Below are 19,911 nucleotides of genomic sequence, written 5' to 3' on the forward strand. Positions count from 1 at the left end.
TTAATTGCAACCATTTTTTCTTTCTTAGTGGTATATAAACTAATGATGCATTTTGCAGTTAATTAAATATGGTATTTCCCCAGCATGATTCTCACCTCTGTGGTTCTCACTTCCCCTCTGGGATGCCCGCTTCTCTAACTTTTTGCCCACCATTATCTCTTCTACGGGAAAGCAGAATTAGGGATGACACAGCTGGGGAAGGGGCAGCCTCCGTCATTATCCTGTCTGGCTTGTTCATTTTGCTGGTGTTGAAAATGAAGGTGCGAGAGGGGAAGAGACTTTGAAAAAGCCACAAGGGGAACGCAGGTTTTCAGATTCCTCGTCCAGTGTTCTTTCCCATGTCATGAGTGTTATTAGCATGGAATAACACCACAACTGTGACTCAGTTGCTCTTTACATGCCTGGGCCCCAGTCAGCTGGTGAAGACTTCCAAATCTACATATGGATTTTGGTGGAAGGATTTTAAACCTAGAGCCCCAAAGCTGAAATGATTAGATTGTTGGCTACTCTTCCCATTTGCACAAACACAGAGTCATAAAGTTTTAGAGTTGAAAGGAAGATTTTTCCATGGAAACTGTAGTATTCTCACCTTGTTAGTAGTCTGAATTTGCAAGGCATGCTTTCTGGAGGCAGCGTATTTCCTCCCAGTTATAGTGTCTACAATTTCAGGAGCTGACAGCATGTGGATGATTGTGTCTTAAATTGTGAATGGTTTCTGCAATTTGACTGCTTCCGGGTTTGTACAGCTGAGCCCAATGACAAATCAGTCACACAGTCCAGACTTCTCATTAGTTCATTCATTCACTTCATCACCTAGCACTTACTGGATACCTATCAGTCACAAGCTGTGCACATAATCGCAGTTAATTCTCACAATAGCCTGATAAGGTTGGTGTTACTTTTTTTGCAGAGGGGAAAACTGAGGAACAGTGATGCTAAGTAACATTTTTCAAGTTGGACGTTGATGAACTCTCCCAGTGGAAAACAGGGGTAGGGTGCTCCAAAGCAAGAGAGAACTTTATTGTTATAAGAAAAATGTCTTAAAATTGAAATAGCAATGTGAATTATTTTACACTACAAGATGTGAACAAATACAAAAATACAGTCATAGCCTATAGAAAAGAAATCAAATGTTCCTTGAATATCTTATTAACTCTAAACATTAATTGTGTCAATCACTGTTAACTGAGCCAATAGAACTCCGAGTAGTTCTTTTCCTTGTCTCGTATTTAGAACTTCAGGTGTTGAAAATATCCAGGGGAGCTGTTCTTTTTCTGGCTACTGTGAGCAGCTAATTTCTCTCCCCTTTGGTCTCATTTTAATGAACACTCCTTTATATTAACAAGGATGTCTTTACTGGAGGCTTTACATCCAGAAATTTCTAAAACTCATTTTTTATTGGCAGAAATTAATCAGACTATCACTCAAAATTTTGAATAGAGCAGAACAAGTCAAACCTGTTTGCAAAGGGGCTTTTTCCATGACAGAATGTTCACTCAGTCTTTTGGGTGACTTCTCACCTTGCCACATGTTGGACCTTGGGCTTCAGAAGCCCTTGGGCAGGTTGACTTCTCACTCCAGTAATCATACTTTTTGAAAAAAGAGGTGAGAAGACAGAAGTCACTTGTTTCTTCCCTAGGCTTATGTGCTTAGACCAAGGAAGGGCATCTCTATGGTTCCCTGGATGGCAGATCTGTGTTTCATGGGCTCTGGGTGCTTGCTGGCTGAGCCCCTCACTGGTTGTATCATAGGCTGTTCTTTCACTCATTCAGTATTGGTTTTGGAGTATGGAGAACATTCCCAGTACATTCCAAGGGAGCACATGACACAGACCCCGCCCTCAGGAAACCTAACCATTTGTAGGAAATCTATCCATGTAAATGATTTGCACTGTCAATAGAACTTCTCTGCAATGGTTGAAGTGTTCTCTCTCTGTGCTCTCCACTAGCCACTTCACATGTGTGAATGTGACTGAGGACCTGAATTTTTTATTTTATTTAATTAATTGATATTTAAATAGCCTCATGTAGCTAGTGGCTACAGTGTTGGATAGCAAAGCTCTAAACTGTCATCTACTAGTCCTTACATTTTAATATGATTGCATCTATAGGAGTGGTACTCTTCAGCCCATATGGTATGGAGCAGAGAATGCTTGACTAAGATTGGGTTTCTAGACTCATCATGTGACCTTGAGTCCCTTCGCATCACTGGCTCTCAGTTTTCCTTCCTGTAAATGAAAGACTAGCAGCTCTGTAAGGACTTTCTAGCGCTGCCATTTCATTTGGTTCTGCTTGGTTCAATGGACCAGGGGGAGGGGTGTGTTTTATCACAACCCAGTGCTCTGAGGAGAAGGAATTTTGTTGTCTCTGCTCAACTCACGGGCATGGACTGTTTGTAAAGCCATTGGGCATGTAGGGGTTCTTTCTGGATGAGAGTAGTGGGAGAAGTAGGTGAGGGGAAGAGATGATTTATTCTGGGGGGCTGGTGAAGATGTGGAGGATGGAGGCCCTGGCCGCATTCCTGGGATGGCTATCCATCTCTTTAGGTGTTATAGTTGCAAGGATACACTCAGTTGTCAGAAGAGAAAGAGGTTGGAAGAAGTGGCAGGACTCTGCTGGGGCTGGCATTTCAGGAAAAACTGAGAGTGTTTGGTTCATCTGAGTCTCCTGGTGGGTGTGCTGAGATAATTACATATGTAGGAAGTCAGGGAAGTGCCTTTGGTTATTTTGACACAGACTTCACTGCATGTTGGGAACCGTGTTCCCTGAATGGGAATGGGAACATGGCCACACAGTGACCCAGCATCTAGCCCCACACTTGCCCTGCAGACTAATGCCTGCCAAGAGTTCAGAGTTACAATCAGCACATTTATGTCCTCAGACCTGAGACACCAGAGCAGTGGAGGGAAGGGTGGGATGACCCAGGCTTTCTCTAATCATGATCACCAATATAGGCCTCTCCCCTGAGGTCAGTGGTGATGGTGGTGGTAATGGGGGCAGCTTTGGCTAGATCCTAAAAGTACAGGCATGCTTCAAGTTCAGAAAGGCAAAAAACCTGTAACCGCTTCCACAAAAGGCTGCAATACGGGCATTATAGCTAATACCTTACTTTTGTATAGGGCTTGCAGTGTGGCAACTGCTTTACCCTGAATTTATTTAATCCTTACTGGGATAGTATTGAAATATCCGCTTGAGGAAATTGAGGGCAGAGAGGATGAGGAGCCTCCCCAAAGTTGCCAAGTTGATATGAGTTGAACCCAGATCATCTGACTCCAAGTCTTCTGTTCTTTCTGCCCCTCCTGGGGCCCAGGAGCTTCATGAGTGGCACAGTCAAGAAGTGCTGGGAGAGGACATGTCACCAAGAGGTCTGAGTCCTTGTCTTGTAGTGGATGAGGACTCCAACAGACATCCAGCAAGAACATAGAGCATGATAAGATGTCAGGCTGGAGGTAACTGGGATTAATTCTCACCAGCTGCTGGTGGAGGCCAGCTGCTGTCTGCCCTCTCCCAAGCCTGTGGGCCTTTACCTTTTACCTGTGAGCCTACCATGGGACAGGGGCAGGAACCACAGTCCCAGCTTTATAAAGAGGCGTGGCAGTGACACGAGTGCGGAGGATTCCCGACGAGGAGGCTCCCTGCCTTTCCCTTCATGGTACTTCTACTGACTGTGGTACGTCTACTGACTGTGGTACTTCTACTGGCCACTTCTGGGCAATAGAAGTCTCGTGACTCTCATGCCTCATCTGGGAAGCCTTTCTGGAGGAAGGGGGATTGACAGCCCATGTCCGACCCTTTCTAGGGCCCTGCTTCTTATTCTCAAGACTAACCCCAAAGAGCAAATTACAGGACGTGCACATGAATTGAAGGAGAGACAAAGATGAAGAGCATGGAGTTTAAGAGATCAAAGAGGCAGAGGATTGTAAAATCCAGACAAGAGAAAGGAGAGCGATAGTGTGATCTAGATTTGAATTTGGGGTGTTTCTTCACATGATCTTCATGTAATTATACAACTTTAAAATTTTAATACATTTTCATTGTAGAAAGTTAGAAAAGTATAAAGAAAAAAATGAAATATTCCTATAATCCCACAACCCAGAAATACATTGTATCCATATTTAGGATCATACCAAATTGCTATTTCTGAAGGTAAAAAACCACTTGAGTGTCACCGATTTTATATGATTCAACCTAACGTATATATAGTACATGTATCATTAGTATCCTAATTATTACTTTACATATTTTAAACATTCTTCCATGAAATTATAAATTACTCATATATAAAAATTTTAATGGCTGATTGATGTTTCATTTATAGCCATCTCAAGAACTGTTCTCCTTCTGTTGGACATTTAGGCTGTTTGCAGTTTGGGACCACAATAAAAAGTGCTGCTCAAAACCTCTTGTCTGCAAATATTTGTCCTCATTTTTCCTTAATTCCTTAGGATAGACATCCAAAAGGGGGATTACTAGGTTATTGTGTATGCATGGTATTATTCATGATTCATATTACCAGTGGCTTTCTGGACATGTTGGAGCAATTTTTCTTACACTAGCAGGATATGGGCAGGGAGGGCTAACGCTGAACTCCTGCCAGCATTGAGAATTATTGCCTTTTCAAAATCTTCACAAATTTAATAGATTTTAAAACATCTCATTGTTTAGTCCGCATTCGCGTGATCACTAATTAGGTTGACTACTTTCTCTTATGTTTATTAGCCATTTCTCCTTCTTTTTGAAATGTATATTTACATTCTCTGCTGGTTTTTCAAATAGGGAGTAGTATGAATCCTTTCTTTGTCAGATCTGTTGTAAATATGTTTCCCAGCTTGTCATTTACATTTTAAATTTTGTTTATGCTCTGATGCATAGTTTAAAATTTTACGTAGACAAAACCATCAATATTTTCCTTTCTGATTTCTTTCAATGCCTAGAGAGCTCTTTCTCATTCAGGAATCAGTTAAAGACTCACTCATATTTTCTTTTAAGGTGTTTTTTATATGTTGTTTTTAAGATTTGGGTTTCTAATCTGTTTAAATTTTATTTTGGTGTATGGTATGAAGTTATGAAGATTAACTTGATTTTTCTTTTCCAAATAGTCCATTTTTCCAGCACTGTTTTTTGAGGAATTCATCTTTTCCTCATTGCTTTAAATTCTTCCCTTATCATATATTAGGTTCTTAAATATGCCAGATCTGTATTAGGTCTATGAATCAGGCTCCATTCATTTGTATGTTAATTCTTGAGTCTGTTCCACCTTTTAATAATTGTAATTTAAAAAAAATATATTTTAATATCTAGTAGGTCAAGCCCAACCCATTATTCATCTTTTTTCCAAAAAATGTTTAATTACTTTCATCCATTTATTCTTCCAAATGGAAGTCTAGTTGAAAATCCCTTTGGCACATAATAGGTACTTAGGGATTCATTCAACAGATATCTGCTATAATGTTTAGCTTTTTAATCCAAAAACAGGTTGATTTTATTTGAATTTTACTTTACTTGAATCTTCTTTAATGTCTTGCATTCCTGAGATAAACCCTTTTCGCATACCTGGCAAATCTTTAAATGAAATTTAATGAAAAATTAATTTTCTTTTTACAGCTCATTTGGACTTTGTTATTTTTTAGTGGTAAGAAAACTTTATGATGAATAGTAGCGATTTTTTATTTGCCATAGAATCTTATCATAGAGTGAACAGCTGCATAACACACAGTTGTCCTAAACTTTAAGTAAGTTTGCCTTTAAAATGTTGTTTGCAGATGGTATCATAATCACAACCTAATTATTAAACTTTTTAAGTGCATGAATATTTTACAAAGATCCCGTATATGAGAGATTAATATACAAAGGAGGGAATTTGCTCTTCTCCAATTATTTCAAGAATAAATAAGAAAAACACTAAACCTTAACAAAATCAGCCATAATCCCATTTTCCAGACATAGCCACTGTGTACATGTATGTGTGTGGTTTTTATACATATACACACACCAGTATATATACAATTGGGGTAAGATTGTACATGCTGTTTTGTAATCCATTTTCCCCACTTAACAATATACCATGAAATTTCCCGTGGCATTAGTTATTCTTTTACAGTGTCATATTTAATGGCTGCTTGGAATGGATATACTATAGATTATTTTATCAATCTCCTATGGGCGAACATTTTGGTTGTTTGTGATTTTTCAATAGTATAAAGCCATGATAAATATCTTTACTCCCTAACTTAACATTATTCTAATATTTAGCATATAAGCTGTGTTCTGAGTACATGTGCATATTCCTCTATGGACAAGGTAACCTCATGGCTCCCTGGTCATGGCAAGGGCTTGTCTTCTTCAAGGAGCTGGAAAAGAGCAAAGAGGACCAGGTATTCCAGCCTCCTGGAGGTTTTCTGCTCAGATTACTGGAGAAAATTCTAAGTATTGGAAAATTAATGAGAAAACAGTTTCAGAGAGCATGGAACAGAGAAATTTAGCAGCTTACGGCAGGTGGATTTGAGAGTCCAACTCACCTGGGTTTGTATTTGCCACTCCCCTGTGCCTCCACACCTAGCTCTGTGCCCTCGCCAGCCTTTCTTCCTCTGTGAACTCCCCATTTACCATGGGGAACCAAAGAAAAGACCCATGTGCACAGACTCTTCTCAGGCCTCTTGTTCTTTCACCCTGCATGCAGCTCCCTCATGGGGCTCTGAAGGTTTTTCCTACAGGTAGATGTTGGAGGTACCTCATCTCAGATGGTGGTCTTGCTATTGGGATGGGTTTTCAATAGAGGTACCTGTCAGAAACACCACCTGGACCTGTACACCTTTGTCTAGAACCCAGCCTCATAAGGGCAGTGGGGGAGAGGGACCAGGGAAGAAGGAATGAGGTGTGCTAGGTACAGGCTCCAGCACACAGAAATCAGTGTGGGAGGGGTGCCCATGACCATAGCTCTCTGGACACAGGAGGGGAGGGCAAGTGCTCCATCCACTGAGCAGCTGGTCTCCCTTTGGGAACAGAAGGCCTTCCTCTGCGTCTGGGGAACCTGGCTGGGGGAACAGGAGTGGTTGGAGAGCTCGCCAAACAGCCCAGATTGGATAGGGGAGAGAAACAATAAAAATTCAGAGGAACCACACAGATAAGTATGAGCAGCATGGCTTACAGGTGTGTAGTGGGAAGATGAGGAGGCAGTTTTTAGCTGGTGTTTTCTGAATTTGCTCCATTCACTTACTCATTCACTCACTCATTCATTCATTCTCATAATCAACACTTATTATTGATCATCTGCTATGTGCCTGCCCCCGTGCTAAGGTGACCAAGATGAACAGGGAAGAAGGAAGGAGTGTTATGTTTACTTAGCATCAGCTATGTGTCTGGTACCTCCAAATAGATTTTCTCCTTCAGTCATCACCTATGAAGTAGGTATTTTTATCTCCCATGAGGAAACAGAGACTCGGAGAGGTTAAGTAAGTTGTTCAAGGGCCACAGCTAATAAGTGCTTTATTCAGGGTTATGCTTTACTCCGGGCTCTGAGCTGACACTCAGGATGTGCCTCCCCTGGGAGAGCTTGCCATCTCATGCAGAAGGTGGCTTGTTGAGCAAATAGTGCCTAGGCATGCCCTGCTGTGGCATGTACCTCAGTAGGAACATTTGAGAACTCCGGTGGCTTGTTGAGCAAATAGTGCCTTGGCATGCCCTGCTGTGGCATGTGCCTCAGTAGGAACATTTGAGAACCCCCTTCTTATCCTGCCATGATCCGGCCTCTAAGGAATCTTGTTAAATAAGTTTGCAGACCCACTCTGCTGGCTCTAGCCCTGTCCATAACCCCTCATAGATCCAGGAGGGGTCAAGTTGTCATCCCTCTACCAGCAGGGGTTGGAGGCTAGGGGAATTTCCGGTTTGGAAGGCTTCCAGGAAAGGCACTGCCTAGGCATCTAAAAACTCATTTCCTGTTTAACCTCAGTTCTCTTGGCTCTCAATAACTCCATAACAAGAGAGAGCCACCTCTGATTAAGCTCATCCTTCAAGCATAGGATCCCGTGCGCAGCCTTCATCTCCCACCATCTGCCTCAGCTCCCTTTTATCCCAGCTAAGGAATCTAAATCATTTCTCTTCTCTAGTTACTTTCTCTGCCAGCCCAACCACAGTATTGGGTCCCAGATAAACCATGAGTGTTAGACAGTGGGCCATGAGTGAAGCAGATGCTGAGTGATAGGATCTAGTGGCTAGAACTCGAGACAAATTGTAGGGTCTCATTTTGACTTTGCCTTAGACCAGTGGTTCCCAACCACTTAGGGAGCCATGGACCCCTTTGAAAATCCCATGAAAACTGGAATTACACAGATTCTCTTCTCAGCAAAATGGACACATCTGGACATATATGCAGTAATTTGCATGCAGTTTCATGAGGTTCATGGCCCTCCCCCACCACAGACATTTTTGAGGCAGGGTTAGGGAGCCTGCTTTGGTTTACCAGGTGCTCCTGGAAGGTGTGGCTTAGTATGCCCTCTGGTGAGCAGAGTTGATGGTTACCTAGGCAACCCTTTGCAGACACCCCAGCTCCTTCTTGTTTTCCATAATTCCGGAGAAAGATTCTAGCTTCATGAGACATTCAGATTACTCCTGGTTTCCTATTTAGCACTTGACATTGTTATGCTTCCTTCTAAAGAAATAGCAGGATCATAAGTCAGACTCTCTCTAATCTTGGTCATTTCCTAGCTTATGCTGGCTCCTGGTTATGATAGGTCCACAGGGGAACTTTGTCGCTTGTCTCTGGCAAACATTAACTCATTTCTCTATTACTCTTGAGAGGGTCTGGGTCATGATGGAAATCATCATGTCTTAGCTACTCTTCTCTGTTCCCCTAAACCCACCAGAGAGACCTCAGTACTCACCACTATGCTGTCCAGTCCAGGACCGTGCTAGGGATCCTGTAACCCTCTGCCTCTTCTCTAGTTACCACTCTTTCACTTTTTAGATGCTTTCTTAGAGGTTGAGTTTTATTATCCCTTTGGGATTTTCTTAATATTTGTCCCTTGTATGTCCCTGTATCATTGTATTTCTTACATAATATTAAAATTACATGTTGATGTGTCTGATTCTCCCCCTAAACTAAAAGTCCCTTAAGGTTAGAAACTCTACTTGTTTTTTGTCGTTGTGCCCAGAGTGACTGGAACTTTACTGATACATATAGTTCTCAATAAATGTTTATTGAACTGAATTGAGCAGTGTTTAGATACCCAAGGTAGTAACTTAGGGAGAGATTTAAAAATTGCTTAAAACTCTAGGAATCTTTCTGTGGCCAACCCATCCACCTCAGATATGGTCAGCCAGTTTATCCAGAAACCTAAACATAGTATTGGGGGACACAAGGAGTTCATGCTGTCTCATTTCCATGGGAGCTGTGTGTGTTTGTATGTGCACAGTTTGTGTGTGTGTGTGTGTGTGTGTGTGTGTGTGTGAGACTTAGGGAGAGATTTAAAAATTGCTTAAAACTCTAGGAATCTTTCTGTGGCCAACCCATCCACCTCAGATATGGTCAGCCAGTTTATCCAGAAACCTAAACATAGTATTGGGGGACACAAGGAGTTCATGCTGTCTCATTTCCATGGGAGCTGTGTGTGTTTGTATGTGCACAGTTTGTGTGTGTGTGTGTGTGTGTGTGTGTGCATGCATGATGTGCACAGGCCTTTCTTTCTGGGTTACTGCGATTATTTGAAAACAATACCTCAACAAGCCTTTTTATTCTCTCCAGTAATCTGTCCATGTCTATGTCTCTTCAACACTTCTTCATATTTATTTATCTCCCTGATATATCTTAACATCTCTTTCATCTCAGCCTCTTTCTCGTTTGGTTTATATATCATAGGACTGGCTGGACAGCAGCTACTCTGAGTAGCTACTACACAACTAGCTCAGGACCAAGGACAGCAGCATGCATGTGCTTGAAGTGAGAGAAGGTGCTTTACTTTGCTCAAGTTTGTTCAATAATATGACCTTTCGGTGTGGCCCTTCTCACCTGTCAGGCTGCACTTGCAATTCTGCAAACCTGGTTATTACTCTGGCGCTAGTTGTTCTGTGTCTGTGGTGGACTTGTGTCTAGTCTGTGCCCAGTATGTTCCTGTGGCATTGCTTCCACCGATGGGCATGGTGGTGAGTCTAGGGCAGGAATGGCACAGCTGAGGGGTCAGAAAGCATGGAGGTGGGAGCAGGGAGAAGCTCTGGGCTGGGGTGGGAGGGACTGCTCCAGGAGCTGCCCAGGAGGGTCTCCTGCTCTGAGCTCTGCAGTCAGCAGTTGCTGCTCCACTGCAACCCACACATGAATTTCAGGCCATGGGGAGTGGGGGAGAGGGGAAAGGCATTGGGGAGGTGCTGGGCATTCCCTGTTGGGATGCCTGCCAGAGTGCCTTCCGCAATGACAGAGACCAAAGCTGGCTTTTCAAATCAACAGTTTCATCTTTAACTAGAGTCATTATATCCTGACTAAGTTAAAATTAATGAAAATTAAAATACTGTTGATGTGCACGCTGGGGAAGAGGGAGGGGGCTGAGAGTGAGAGTTCCAAGGAGCAAGCCGTTTATATGTCTGAACTTCCATGGCACACACCTTCTTCCTCTGAGTACCTCTGTAACTGCCTCTAAATATATTATAAAAGCAAATACTTTGCTAATATTCAAGAGTTGATTCATATTCATCACTGGTTGATTCATCACTGGCTCATGTTCTGTGTTACTTTGAGGACCCATCCAAGAGTAATGCTCAATGCAAGAAAAAGGAGATAAATCTACCACCATCACCACCATCCGTGAAGTATGAGCATTTTAATAACCTGGTCAGTTAGCAAAGAATCAGTTAGAAAAAAGTGATGGGCAGATAGAATCACTTCTGAAGTGGCCATTTCCTGTGTCTAGAGCACACTGAATGACGCCAGCTTCTCTGGGGAGGGAGAGTGAAGAGTGAGCCTGTGTGTATTGCAGCTGAGGTCTCAACTCGAGCTAATATTAAATCTTGTGAAGAATAAACAGAAACGGTTTGCTCATTAGCTGGGCTTACAGAGGTGTTACCCACATGTTTAAAGTGCTAATTATTAGTGATCTTTAATGGAGCTAATTTGGCAATGGTAAGTGTTACAAATTTCTGCTCTTCAAAAGTAGCCCATTAGCCAGGCCTTTATATCTGATATTGACTTTAGAAAGTTAATATTGAAATTGGCCACAATTAGAGTTCATGTGGAAGCGTGAGAGACAGAAAGATGGATGTGGGGGTAGAAATAGGCACAGAGAGAGACCAGGGGAGGAAGAGGCATAGCTGTTATTAAGCACCTTTTGTGTTGAAGGCACCTTTGCACTGTGGGTGAATAAGACTTGGTCCCGGGGTCACTCGTTAAGCACTAGCTGTGTGCCAGGCACTGGAGATACGGAGGCAAGCACTCAGTCCCTGTCCTCAGGAGCTTAGAGTCTAGAGAGGGATCCAGATGCAGCAGTAGAGATGGCATGACAGCGAGGTGCCTGCCGCATGATCTGCAGAGAAGGAGGAGCCAGCCCAGCCCGGGGTGGGGGAGGAGTTAGAGAAGGCACCCTGGGGAAGGTAGAGGGCTCACTATAGTGCAGGGCGGAAAGTGGTCCTTGTGAGGAGTGATGTTCTAATGCGTGTCAGAGTTGAGACTATTGAGATTGTTCCAGAGTTGAGATTGTTCCAATGCATGTCAGGTAGACATTGCTTCTCCCTAGTGTAAGGACTGCCCAATCTGGCTGTCATCTCAAGTCCCTGGCTACCACCTCATGTTGCATGAGGCCTCGTCCATTTGCTTGGAAAAGCTTAGTATTTAGCAATTACCAAAAGAGGTGCCCTTGTTGGGTTTTTTTTTTCCTCTGTCCTTTTGCATTGAAATCAGGTTAGTGAGGCTTGTGAATGTTTTTCTCTTAGAAGTCCCATGGCCCAGTGCCAGGGAGGAGGAGAAGTCTTCCACATCATCTCTCCTCCACAGCTGGCCCTCGAGGAGGGAAGGAGGATGCTTTTGGGGCTGGTTTGACATTCACAGGTGTCAGTGGTGAGGGATGGCTGCCAGGCATCGGCCTCACCGTGGGTGGATGGATCCCCAGGTTGGGGAGAGGCAGTTGGATCTCCACAGTGTGCTGACTCTAAGCTCCTCAGTCTCTTCCTCCGCCAGATTTATTCCTTCCTCTCAGTACACACTTCCTGCCTCAGTGGCAGTTGTTTTAATAAGAGCTCCAAGGAACATATTTATAGTCGCTGGAGGAGTTTTCCAACAGGCAGTTTCCGCAATAGCTCATTAGCATCTGTGAAGAGGAGACAAGACATTCACCTCCGTCTGTGTGTGTGTCTCTCTCTCCAGCTCTTTATCTCTAGCTCTCATCCTTGTTCCTCTCATTCCTGCCACCCATCTCTCCTTCTCTTGTGTTAATATAGGACTGAGGGAAATGAAGATCATCGCCTCTACCCACCGATATGTTCCCTCCCATCCCCAGCTACACTGACAGTGTCTTCTCTCAAGGGCTTTGCCCATCTAGTTGTCCCCACACAGAAGGGACCAAGTCTCCTCCCTTTATGATTCAGTTCCACATTGCATCTTCATGGGGTCCTACACAAACTCCCGGCCTGCTACTGGCCTGACAGGCTCGCAGGAGGTAGCTCACAGACATTCTTGCTGCCTCTCTTGGAGCTCAGGGAGAATTTCAAAAGAGACAAAGTTCTAGTGCCTGATGCCCCCATATTCCATCACCCACTTCAGCAGGGGCAGAGTGTCCCGTCCTTCCCCTACTCCTTGAAGATGGAATGTGACGTGGAGGTTGGAGTCAGAGCCTGCTGGGTCCAGCTCTGTTCTGGAACCACAGCCTTCCTCTGGGACCAGCCATATTCCACCCAGCTCTGGCCGTGGCTTCGGCACAGTCCCAGCTCTCTGAGCTTCCAAAGATACTTGCACCGCATCTTTGCTGACTCCTTCCCAAGAGCCCACCCTATGGAGATGGGAAGTTCAGAGTGAGATCCTGGAGCCTGCCCACCACCTCCATGCCCTCCTTCCCTCGCTTCCTAACCCTGCTTCTCTGTTCAGCCAGGAAGCTCTCTTCATCTCTGACATTTGGCTTGCTTGCCCCCTCCTCTCTGCCTTGGCATGCGCTGCTTCCATTCCATGGCTCTTCCCTTATTCAGAACCTGGTTCAAAGATCACCTCCTTTGGGGAGCACCCTGACGAATCACCTTCAACTCACCATCCTTACTCCCTGCCTTCTTAGGACCTATGCGTGCTCAGGTTCAGTCCAGCATTTCTTGAGTCCCCTTTGCATGACAGGCATTGTGCTCCGTGCTGGGGTAGAACAAGTAAGACGTGATGCGGGGTGTTAGGATCATTTAATGCGGAGGGGAATGAAAACACAGAGATGCCTTTCAGGAGGGATAGAGAGCAAGGTACACTCAGGGACAGCTGAAGTTAATGGGAGGTCAGGGACACTTCACAGAGGAGATGACGGGTGAGAGAGAGAGTGAAGAGGTAGGATCAACAGAACCAAGCGACTGAGTTGATATTTGGGGTGTAGTAGCCGGAGGAATCTAGGATGCCTCCCAGGCTTCTGTGCCATCTCAGTGGATGATGGCACCAATAATCAAGATGTAGGGGATGCAAGACAGCCAGGTTTGGGGCAGCATGGGAGGGTCTTTATCAGAACCTCAGAATCTTACGTTATTTTTTATACAGAATCTAGTAGCTTTCTGGTGTCAGGGGAAATGGGCACTAGGTATTTTATTAGGCTGGAAACTTGCACAGAAATTGGGTCTCCCCTCCAAGGGAGAGAATTCCCTGAGATGAGTACCGTGTTCTTGGTAGATGTGGAGTTCCTGGGGAGAGGGGCGCTCTCCTTTGTCTGTTTTTTGTCCAGTCTTGCCCAATGTTCAGGGCTTTGTACCTGTGGGTGGGAGCGCAAGTGTGATAAAGAGGCATACACCGACTGGCTCCTCTGTCCTCCAGGGCCATCTCAGGCCTTCTCTTGGTCTGTAAACATGATCAGTGATAGTATTTATGGTACTGAGAGTAGTTAGAGAAGGCAGGGCTCCGAGGGTTGGGGTAGCAAGGAAGATATGTTGTGAAATTAAAATATTTGATGCATGAGAGAGTGGTTTAAGCTACCAAAATTCTGAGCCATTTGGACAGGTGTTATTCATAAACATTCCTGCCACCAAAAACAAGACATGGTCCAGTCTCAGTGCCCTGGAGGGGAAAGTTATCTATCTCTTGGATAGCCTTTTGATTTCAGAGCTGAATTTGAGTGATGGGTTACAGGGTAATGGCTGAATCTCCGGAATCCCTGGGTAGTGGTGAGGGGTCTTCCTATGGTGGACATGGGAGGGGTGATGAGCAGCACCAGATCAGATTTTAGAGGCTGTGTTTACACTAGGCTAGAGGATGCTTTTATCTGTCTCTGCCTCTGAGGCACCTCTGGCGTAGAAAGACATACTTTAGTGTATAGGACTTCCTCAAATGTAATGTGCATATGAATCACCTGGGTTTCTTATTAAATGCAGGTTCTGATTCTGTAGGTCTGGGATGGGGCCTGAGATTCTGCATTTCTAGCAAGGTTCTAGCTGGTAGGTGATGCTTGTTACTTTGAGTAGCAAGGCTTTAAGACTCACGTTTAGGAAGCCATTCCTTTGAGCGCCCTTGCATTCTGTACAGGTGATGTCCTGTCTCTGGTGATAACTCATTGTTCTATCTGCACACCTGTCTATCTCTACCTGGAAGCCCCCTGGAGAGCAGGGACCATTTCTTATTTAAGTATCACCAAAGCCTAACATGCGACCTAGCTCATAATAGGAGCTTGATAAAGAATGGATGGATGAATGTCTCTGGGAATAGGCAACTGTCCAAATTATGCCCAAACCAAAGTTCTTCCTAATGAGATCTTGGGACTCACACTTGAAAGCCAAATCTCTTTTGTGCAGCAGATCAGTCCGTGACTCAGTGCCACTTTGATTGAGGCTCTCATGCTGGAAACTACAAGGATGGAGAGGAAAGAGGAGGCAGAGACCTGAGTGTTGGGAAATTTGCCATCTCAATGGTGAAACAGGGTGCAGGCCCACTTGAAGCACCATTAGAATATGTACACAGTTACTTCTAAATAAGTGCAAATCAAGGGGTTGTGACTGAGAACCAAAAGGAAATAAAGAGCAATCCATGGGTACCCTCACAGCTTGCACCTCCAAATGCTCAACATTTAGTTGTTTATTTCTCCACTTGTTGAAATCAGGATTGCTTTCTGAAGGAGGTTAGTATCCATACTTGGTATGGTTATCCTTAGTATCCTCCTTGCACAAGGCACCCAGCTGCCCTGGGGGAGCCATCAAGCCAAGGACAGGGCCTGTGACACAGGGCAGTCCTACCGTGGCCACGTGGGGCCACAAAGAGGCTGGGAGCCAGAGTGAGGATGATTGGCATTTTCCAGCATGAGACTTGGTGACTAGGAAAATGTGAAGAGGAACGGACAGCAGCGATGTAAGCATAACACACTTGGAGTGAGGAGGAGGCAGAAGCGGGGCTTGGAGAAGACCCATGCTGGAGATCCTGGGGAGATGGCGGTGGTAATTTTTACTTCCCTAATAGATGCAGAGTATTTCAACTTTGCTAATTAATGGAACAGCAGGCTTGTAATTCTGACAGCAGCAGGACACGAATGGGATGGCATTAGCGCTGAACATGCCTTTGTCCTTAAGAGAAAGCACAGTACTCTCGTTGGGTCAGGTCCATGAGGGTACCCTCTGGTTCTCCTTTTTCCTGCAGTAACTCCAAGGGCACAGGGGCTTTTATTTCTTCTCAGGTTTTCTTTAGAGGTAGCGAGGAACCTACTATTTCAACAGGCTTTTCTTTTAAGCGGGGAAGCCGGTCTACGATTGGTCTATAGTTTATAGTCTACTAGTACTATCAAATATACCTTGTATCATAGAGATAGCAACTGCAGTTGAAGCCTGCCTCTTTCAAGGTGTGTATGCCTCACAGAAGGTCTTCCATCACTAGTCTTTCATTTGGGTAACTTGGGTTATCTGCAAAATGGGGTGACGTGCCCTGAGCATCCCAATCCCTAAGCTCACTCCTGGAGAGAATGAGAGGCCAGGGAAGAGTCGTTTTATCTTTCCAAAGTACACTGAATCTTGTTAGGGAATTTCTTCCCAATATTTCCTTTCAAAGCATATTGATCTGATAATCTGAGGATCTTAAAGGCCAATAAATATGAAGAAAAGATTTTAAAAGTCTCAGAATATTAGAGGTGCCTGGTGCTCTGGAGATCACCTACTCCGAACGCCAGCTCTTGGTGTGATAGATGAGGCCAGTGACCTTGTGCAAGTTACTTTAGGAAGGGTTAACACTTCATTCATTTATTTATTCTTTCATCAAATATTTATTGAACATTTACTGTGAGTCTGCCCAGACATGATCCTGATAGTGAAAACATGTTGCTATTTCATTGGTCCTGTTTGAGTTAGTGTTCAATGAACTTACCCTTTATTATGGATCCTGACAGCTGGTTTGGCAAGGACCCTGGGGGAATTGATACATAGTATCTTCAGCCAGTACAAATAGGTTTTCTGTGCAAGGTCGCCAACTTCAGAGCTGCTGGACTAATTAGTTTAGCTCTGCTTGACTTTATGTAATACATATATTGTCTAAAAGTTATCTGTAATTCAATTTTTGGCAAATGAAAAACTAATTCAAACCACTAAAGGCAATTTTTATTTGAAGAGACCCTGGAGCAAATCCTTTTATAATGTGAAAATCTTGTTGTTGTTGGAAATGATTATCCCCTCGTTAAGGATTTTGTAAATCTGGACACTTTAGGTTTTCTTATGGTGGGCACACAACCTGGGAAGTAGCTCAGCTGTGGTCTGAAGTGGATGAGGGAAGACTTTGGCTGGGGAGGAGAAAGCCCTAGGAATCTTGGACTAGACTGAGCCAAGATATTGACATTGACTTGAGCCAATGATTGCAAGCTGCATGAACAAGCTGCTCCCCTTCTGTTGGGTCCTGGAGTCTGGAGGGGAGAAGGAAGAGGTGGGGCATGATGAGTGGGGTGTGAAGGATGAGATTCAGAGCTCCCTCTCTCTCTCCCTGGGTGAGACTGAAGACGGGGTAGGATGGGGAACCTTTTGCTTTCATTATAGCAGATTCCAAACTCTTCCTTAATGTCTGGGGACTGTGTGGAATTAGAGCCATCTTGTGTACGTTAACTCAGTAGGGGAGGAGAGAAGAGCAGTGGAAAAAATAGGACAGGAGTTTAGGAGAGAAGAAGGTTACGTGGATTCTTGTTATACAGTAAAATCTCATTAGTTTGGGCCTTGCTATTTTTGAACTTGTAAATAATCTGAAGTTTAACTTTTCTTATTAAAATTTTTTTCTGTAGAAATTAATAGCGTGCTCAGTGATATACAGGAAATTGTTTTTGAACTGATGTGTGGAAAGACATATTTCACATATGAAAATAAGCTATTTTGATGCAGAAGCATCATTCTAAACAAACGATTTATGTGTTAAAGATTATCCTTGTCTAGTTGGTAAAGCCTGATAGGACTCTTCCTTGCCAAGGAAGCTGAAATGTCTCTTTACTGCATGAAGGTGAAAAAAACTCTATGTATCTATTTGAATTCTGTAGTAATTTATATTGATCCTGATTAGTTTCTGCTGGTGAGATTTCATAGTTTTTCTGTGTTGGAAGATAAGGTCAGAGCATAAAGATCTGTAGAAACTAAGGATAGAAAGTACAAAACAAGGCTAATGGTTAGACCTTTCTTTTTTATGGTATTATTTTTTTCATCTGTTGCCCACGGTCTTCTCAAAGTGAGCCTTGCAGCTGGTTACCCCAGCATCAGTACTATGGGCCAGCTTGTAAAGAGAAGCAATGGATGAATAAAAAGCCTCATCATCTTCATTTGCTGAAAAATAAAAAAGAAGAAGTAGGTGAAATGGTCAGAGACACTTTGGAAATTTGTGTGGGGTTAGGATATGACCTCTGACCATGGAAACTGGCGTTCTGGGGACACATCTCTTCTCCTCTTTGGTTGAGTGTGCAACTGGCTCATTTCCCTTCCCCAGGCTGGTGGTCTTAACCCTGGGTTGTTGCCAAAATTCCCAAGTAGGTCTCTTGAGACAGTCAATGTTTTGGGATTGACACAGCCCTGAGTGGGACGGTCCTGCCCAGCATGTTTCTCCCCTCTGCAGATTGTCAGGTTGGGACCACAAGGGAGTAAGCCAAGTGGAGAAAGGCAATAGAGGGGATGTGTGTGGTCTCTGGTCCTGTCTCACTGAGCTGACACAGAACCTCATCTCTTCTGGGGTCCATCTCTGCCATGTCCCTAGTGGTAACACACAGCAGATTCCAGTTACAGCTCTGAGGGCTCTGAGTGTGGGCTGGCTCTCCCTGAGAGTCCTTGTCAGGTATTTGGGTTAAATGATAGGGGCACAGTGGGCTGGCCTGGGCTTTTGTGTGTGTGTGGAAGCTGGGTCCTCCTTTCCCACGCATCTCACACCGGGCTGGGTTGTCCTTTGAGGCAATTGTTACTCCAGGCACATTGTTATTTTCCATTCTCTGTGAGCCCCAGGCCTCTGCCTCCAACTCCCTTACAGGAGCTCAACTAGACCCCAGAATGAACTTTCCAACTGAGAAGTGAGATTTAGGTAGAGAGTGAGCTGCTGAAGAAGGGAGTGTGTTTCCTTCCCAGGAGCCTGGTGTCTTCCTACCTCCTGTCTGTGGTGGATGGTGATGGTGACATTCAGGGGGAGGAGGAAGAAGGGTGGAGAAGGGTATTGCATTCACCTCTGCTTACCACTTGGGGATTTTTGTGGTTTCCTGTTCCCATTTGTAAAAGGAAGACCAAGAGCTGCTGTGCCACATGGAGGAAAGGCAAAAGAATTATTTAAGGCATTGTGGTCCATCTTGATATTGATTAACCTGTTCAACAAATATTTACTGAGTGCTTACTGTGTACCAGACACTATGCTAGGCACTAGAGGTACAAAAATGGTTCTTTCAAAAGCTCCCGTCTTCAAGTTGCTCACAGCAGCAGGGCTGTAGTTGTTGCCTCCAGGGCATGGAGCTTTGTAAATGTGGTGGGGGGTGACTTGGACTGTCCTCTCCTTGGGAGGGACCAGAAGGAACACACCCTTGATCTGTGTGGCCTGGAATCTGTAGACGTGTCTTTTCTGTTGTGGACCCTCTCCTGTTCCCTTGGGCTGGGATGTAGGGCCTGAACAGACAGAACTTTCTGGCCCACGATGGGGTGGGGAGGCTGAGGGTGGGATCCAGGGATTCAGCCATCTGGCCTCTCTCACCCTGATTCCGTCTGTTTTGTTGTCCCACAGGGTCTTTTCGGAATGATGGTTTGAAAGCTTCTGATGTCCTTCCCATCCTAAAGGAAAAAGTGGCCTTCGTGTCTGGTGAGTATCTGTGGAACTTTCCTCTGTAATGGACCTAGAGAAGTGTGTGTGCACAGGCATGCAGGCACTCACTTTGTGTGTGAGTGAGAGAGAAGTGGGGGTGGAAGTGATACTCAGGGCAGCTGCTTCCTTTCTCCAGAGGCGGGCAGAAAGAGAAGGGAGAGCTCTCTAGTCCCAGCTGGGTGTTCTGGAGGACGTTCATAACCACAGGTGGGTGTCCCCTCCACACCTCACACCTCAAGCACACATACACTTCACCCCACCCCACCCTCCCAGTCTTGCCAGGCTCGGTGGGAGCCACTGAGGTCCCTATGGGAGATGCTGCAGTGGGAGGAGTCTATCTGTTTCACACATTCCTGGAGGTTTTATTTGGGTTCATCTCCGAGTGTGTCATGGGCAGAAGATTAAACATTTTTCTGGCTCCTCCTTATCTCTCCTTCCTGGCAAAGGGAACTCAAGTGAGTGTATCTATTTATTTATTTTTCTGAATAATGA

At 44.4% G+C, this 19,911-nt stretch overlaps 1 protein-coding gene across 5 annotated transcripts in view; it reads left to right on the forward strand.

Moving 5' to 3' along the window:
* The window catches only part of KALRN (kalirin RhoGEF kinase), a 633,650-nt gene that overhangs the window by 159,231 nt on the left and 454,508 nt on the right, over positions 1–19,911 (forward strand). For all 5 annotated transcript variants that reach the window (XM_058555948.1, XM_058555950.1, XM_058555937.1 and 2 more), the window contains exon 2: positions 19,342–19,416. In XM_058555948.1, the coding sequence (XP_058411931.1) occupies positions 19,342–19,416 (75 nt within the window). The remainder of the gene's footprint in view (positions 1–19,341; positions 19,417–19,911) is intronic.

Source organism: Diceros bicornis, chromosome 15 (genome assembly GCF_020826845.1).
Source record: "Diceros bicornis minor isolate mBicDic1 chromosome 15, mDicBic1.mat.cur, whole genome shotgun sequence".
In the NCBI taxonomy this organism is placed as follows: domain Eukaryota; kingdom Metazoa; phylum Chordata; class Mammalia; order Perissodactyla; family Rhinocerotidae; genus Diceros; species Diceros bicornis.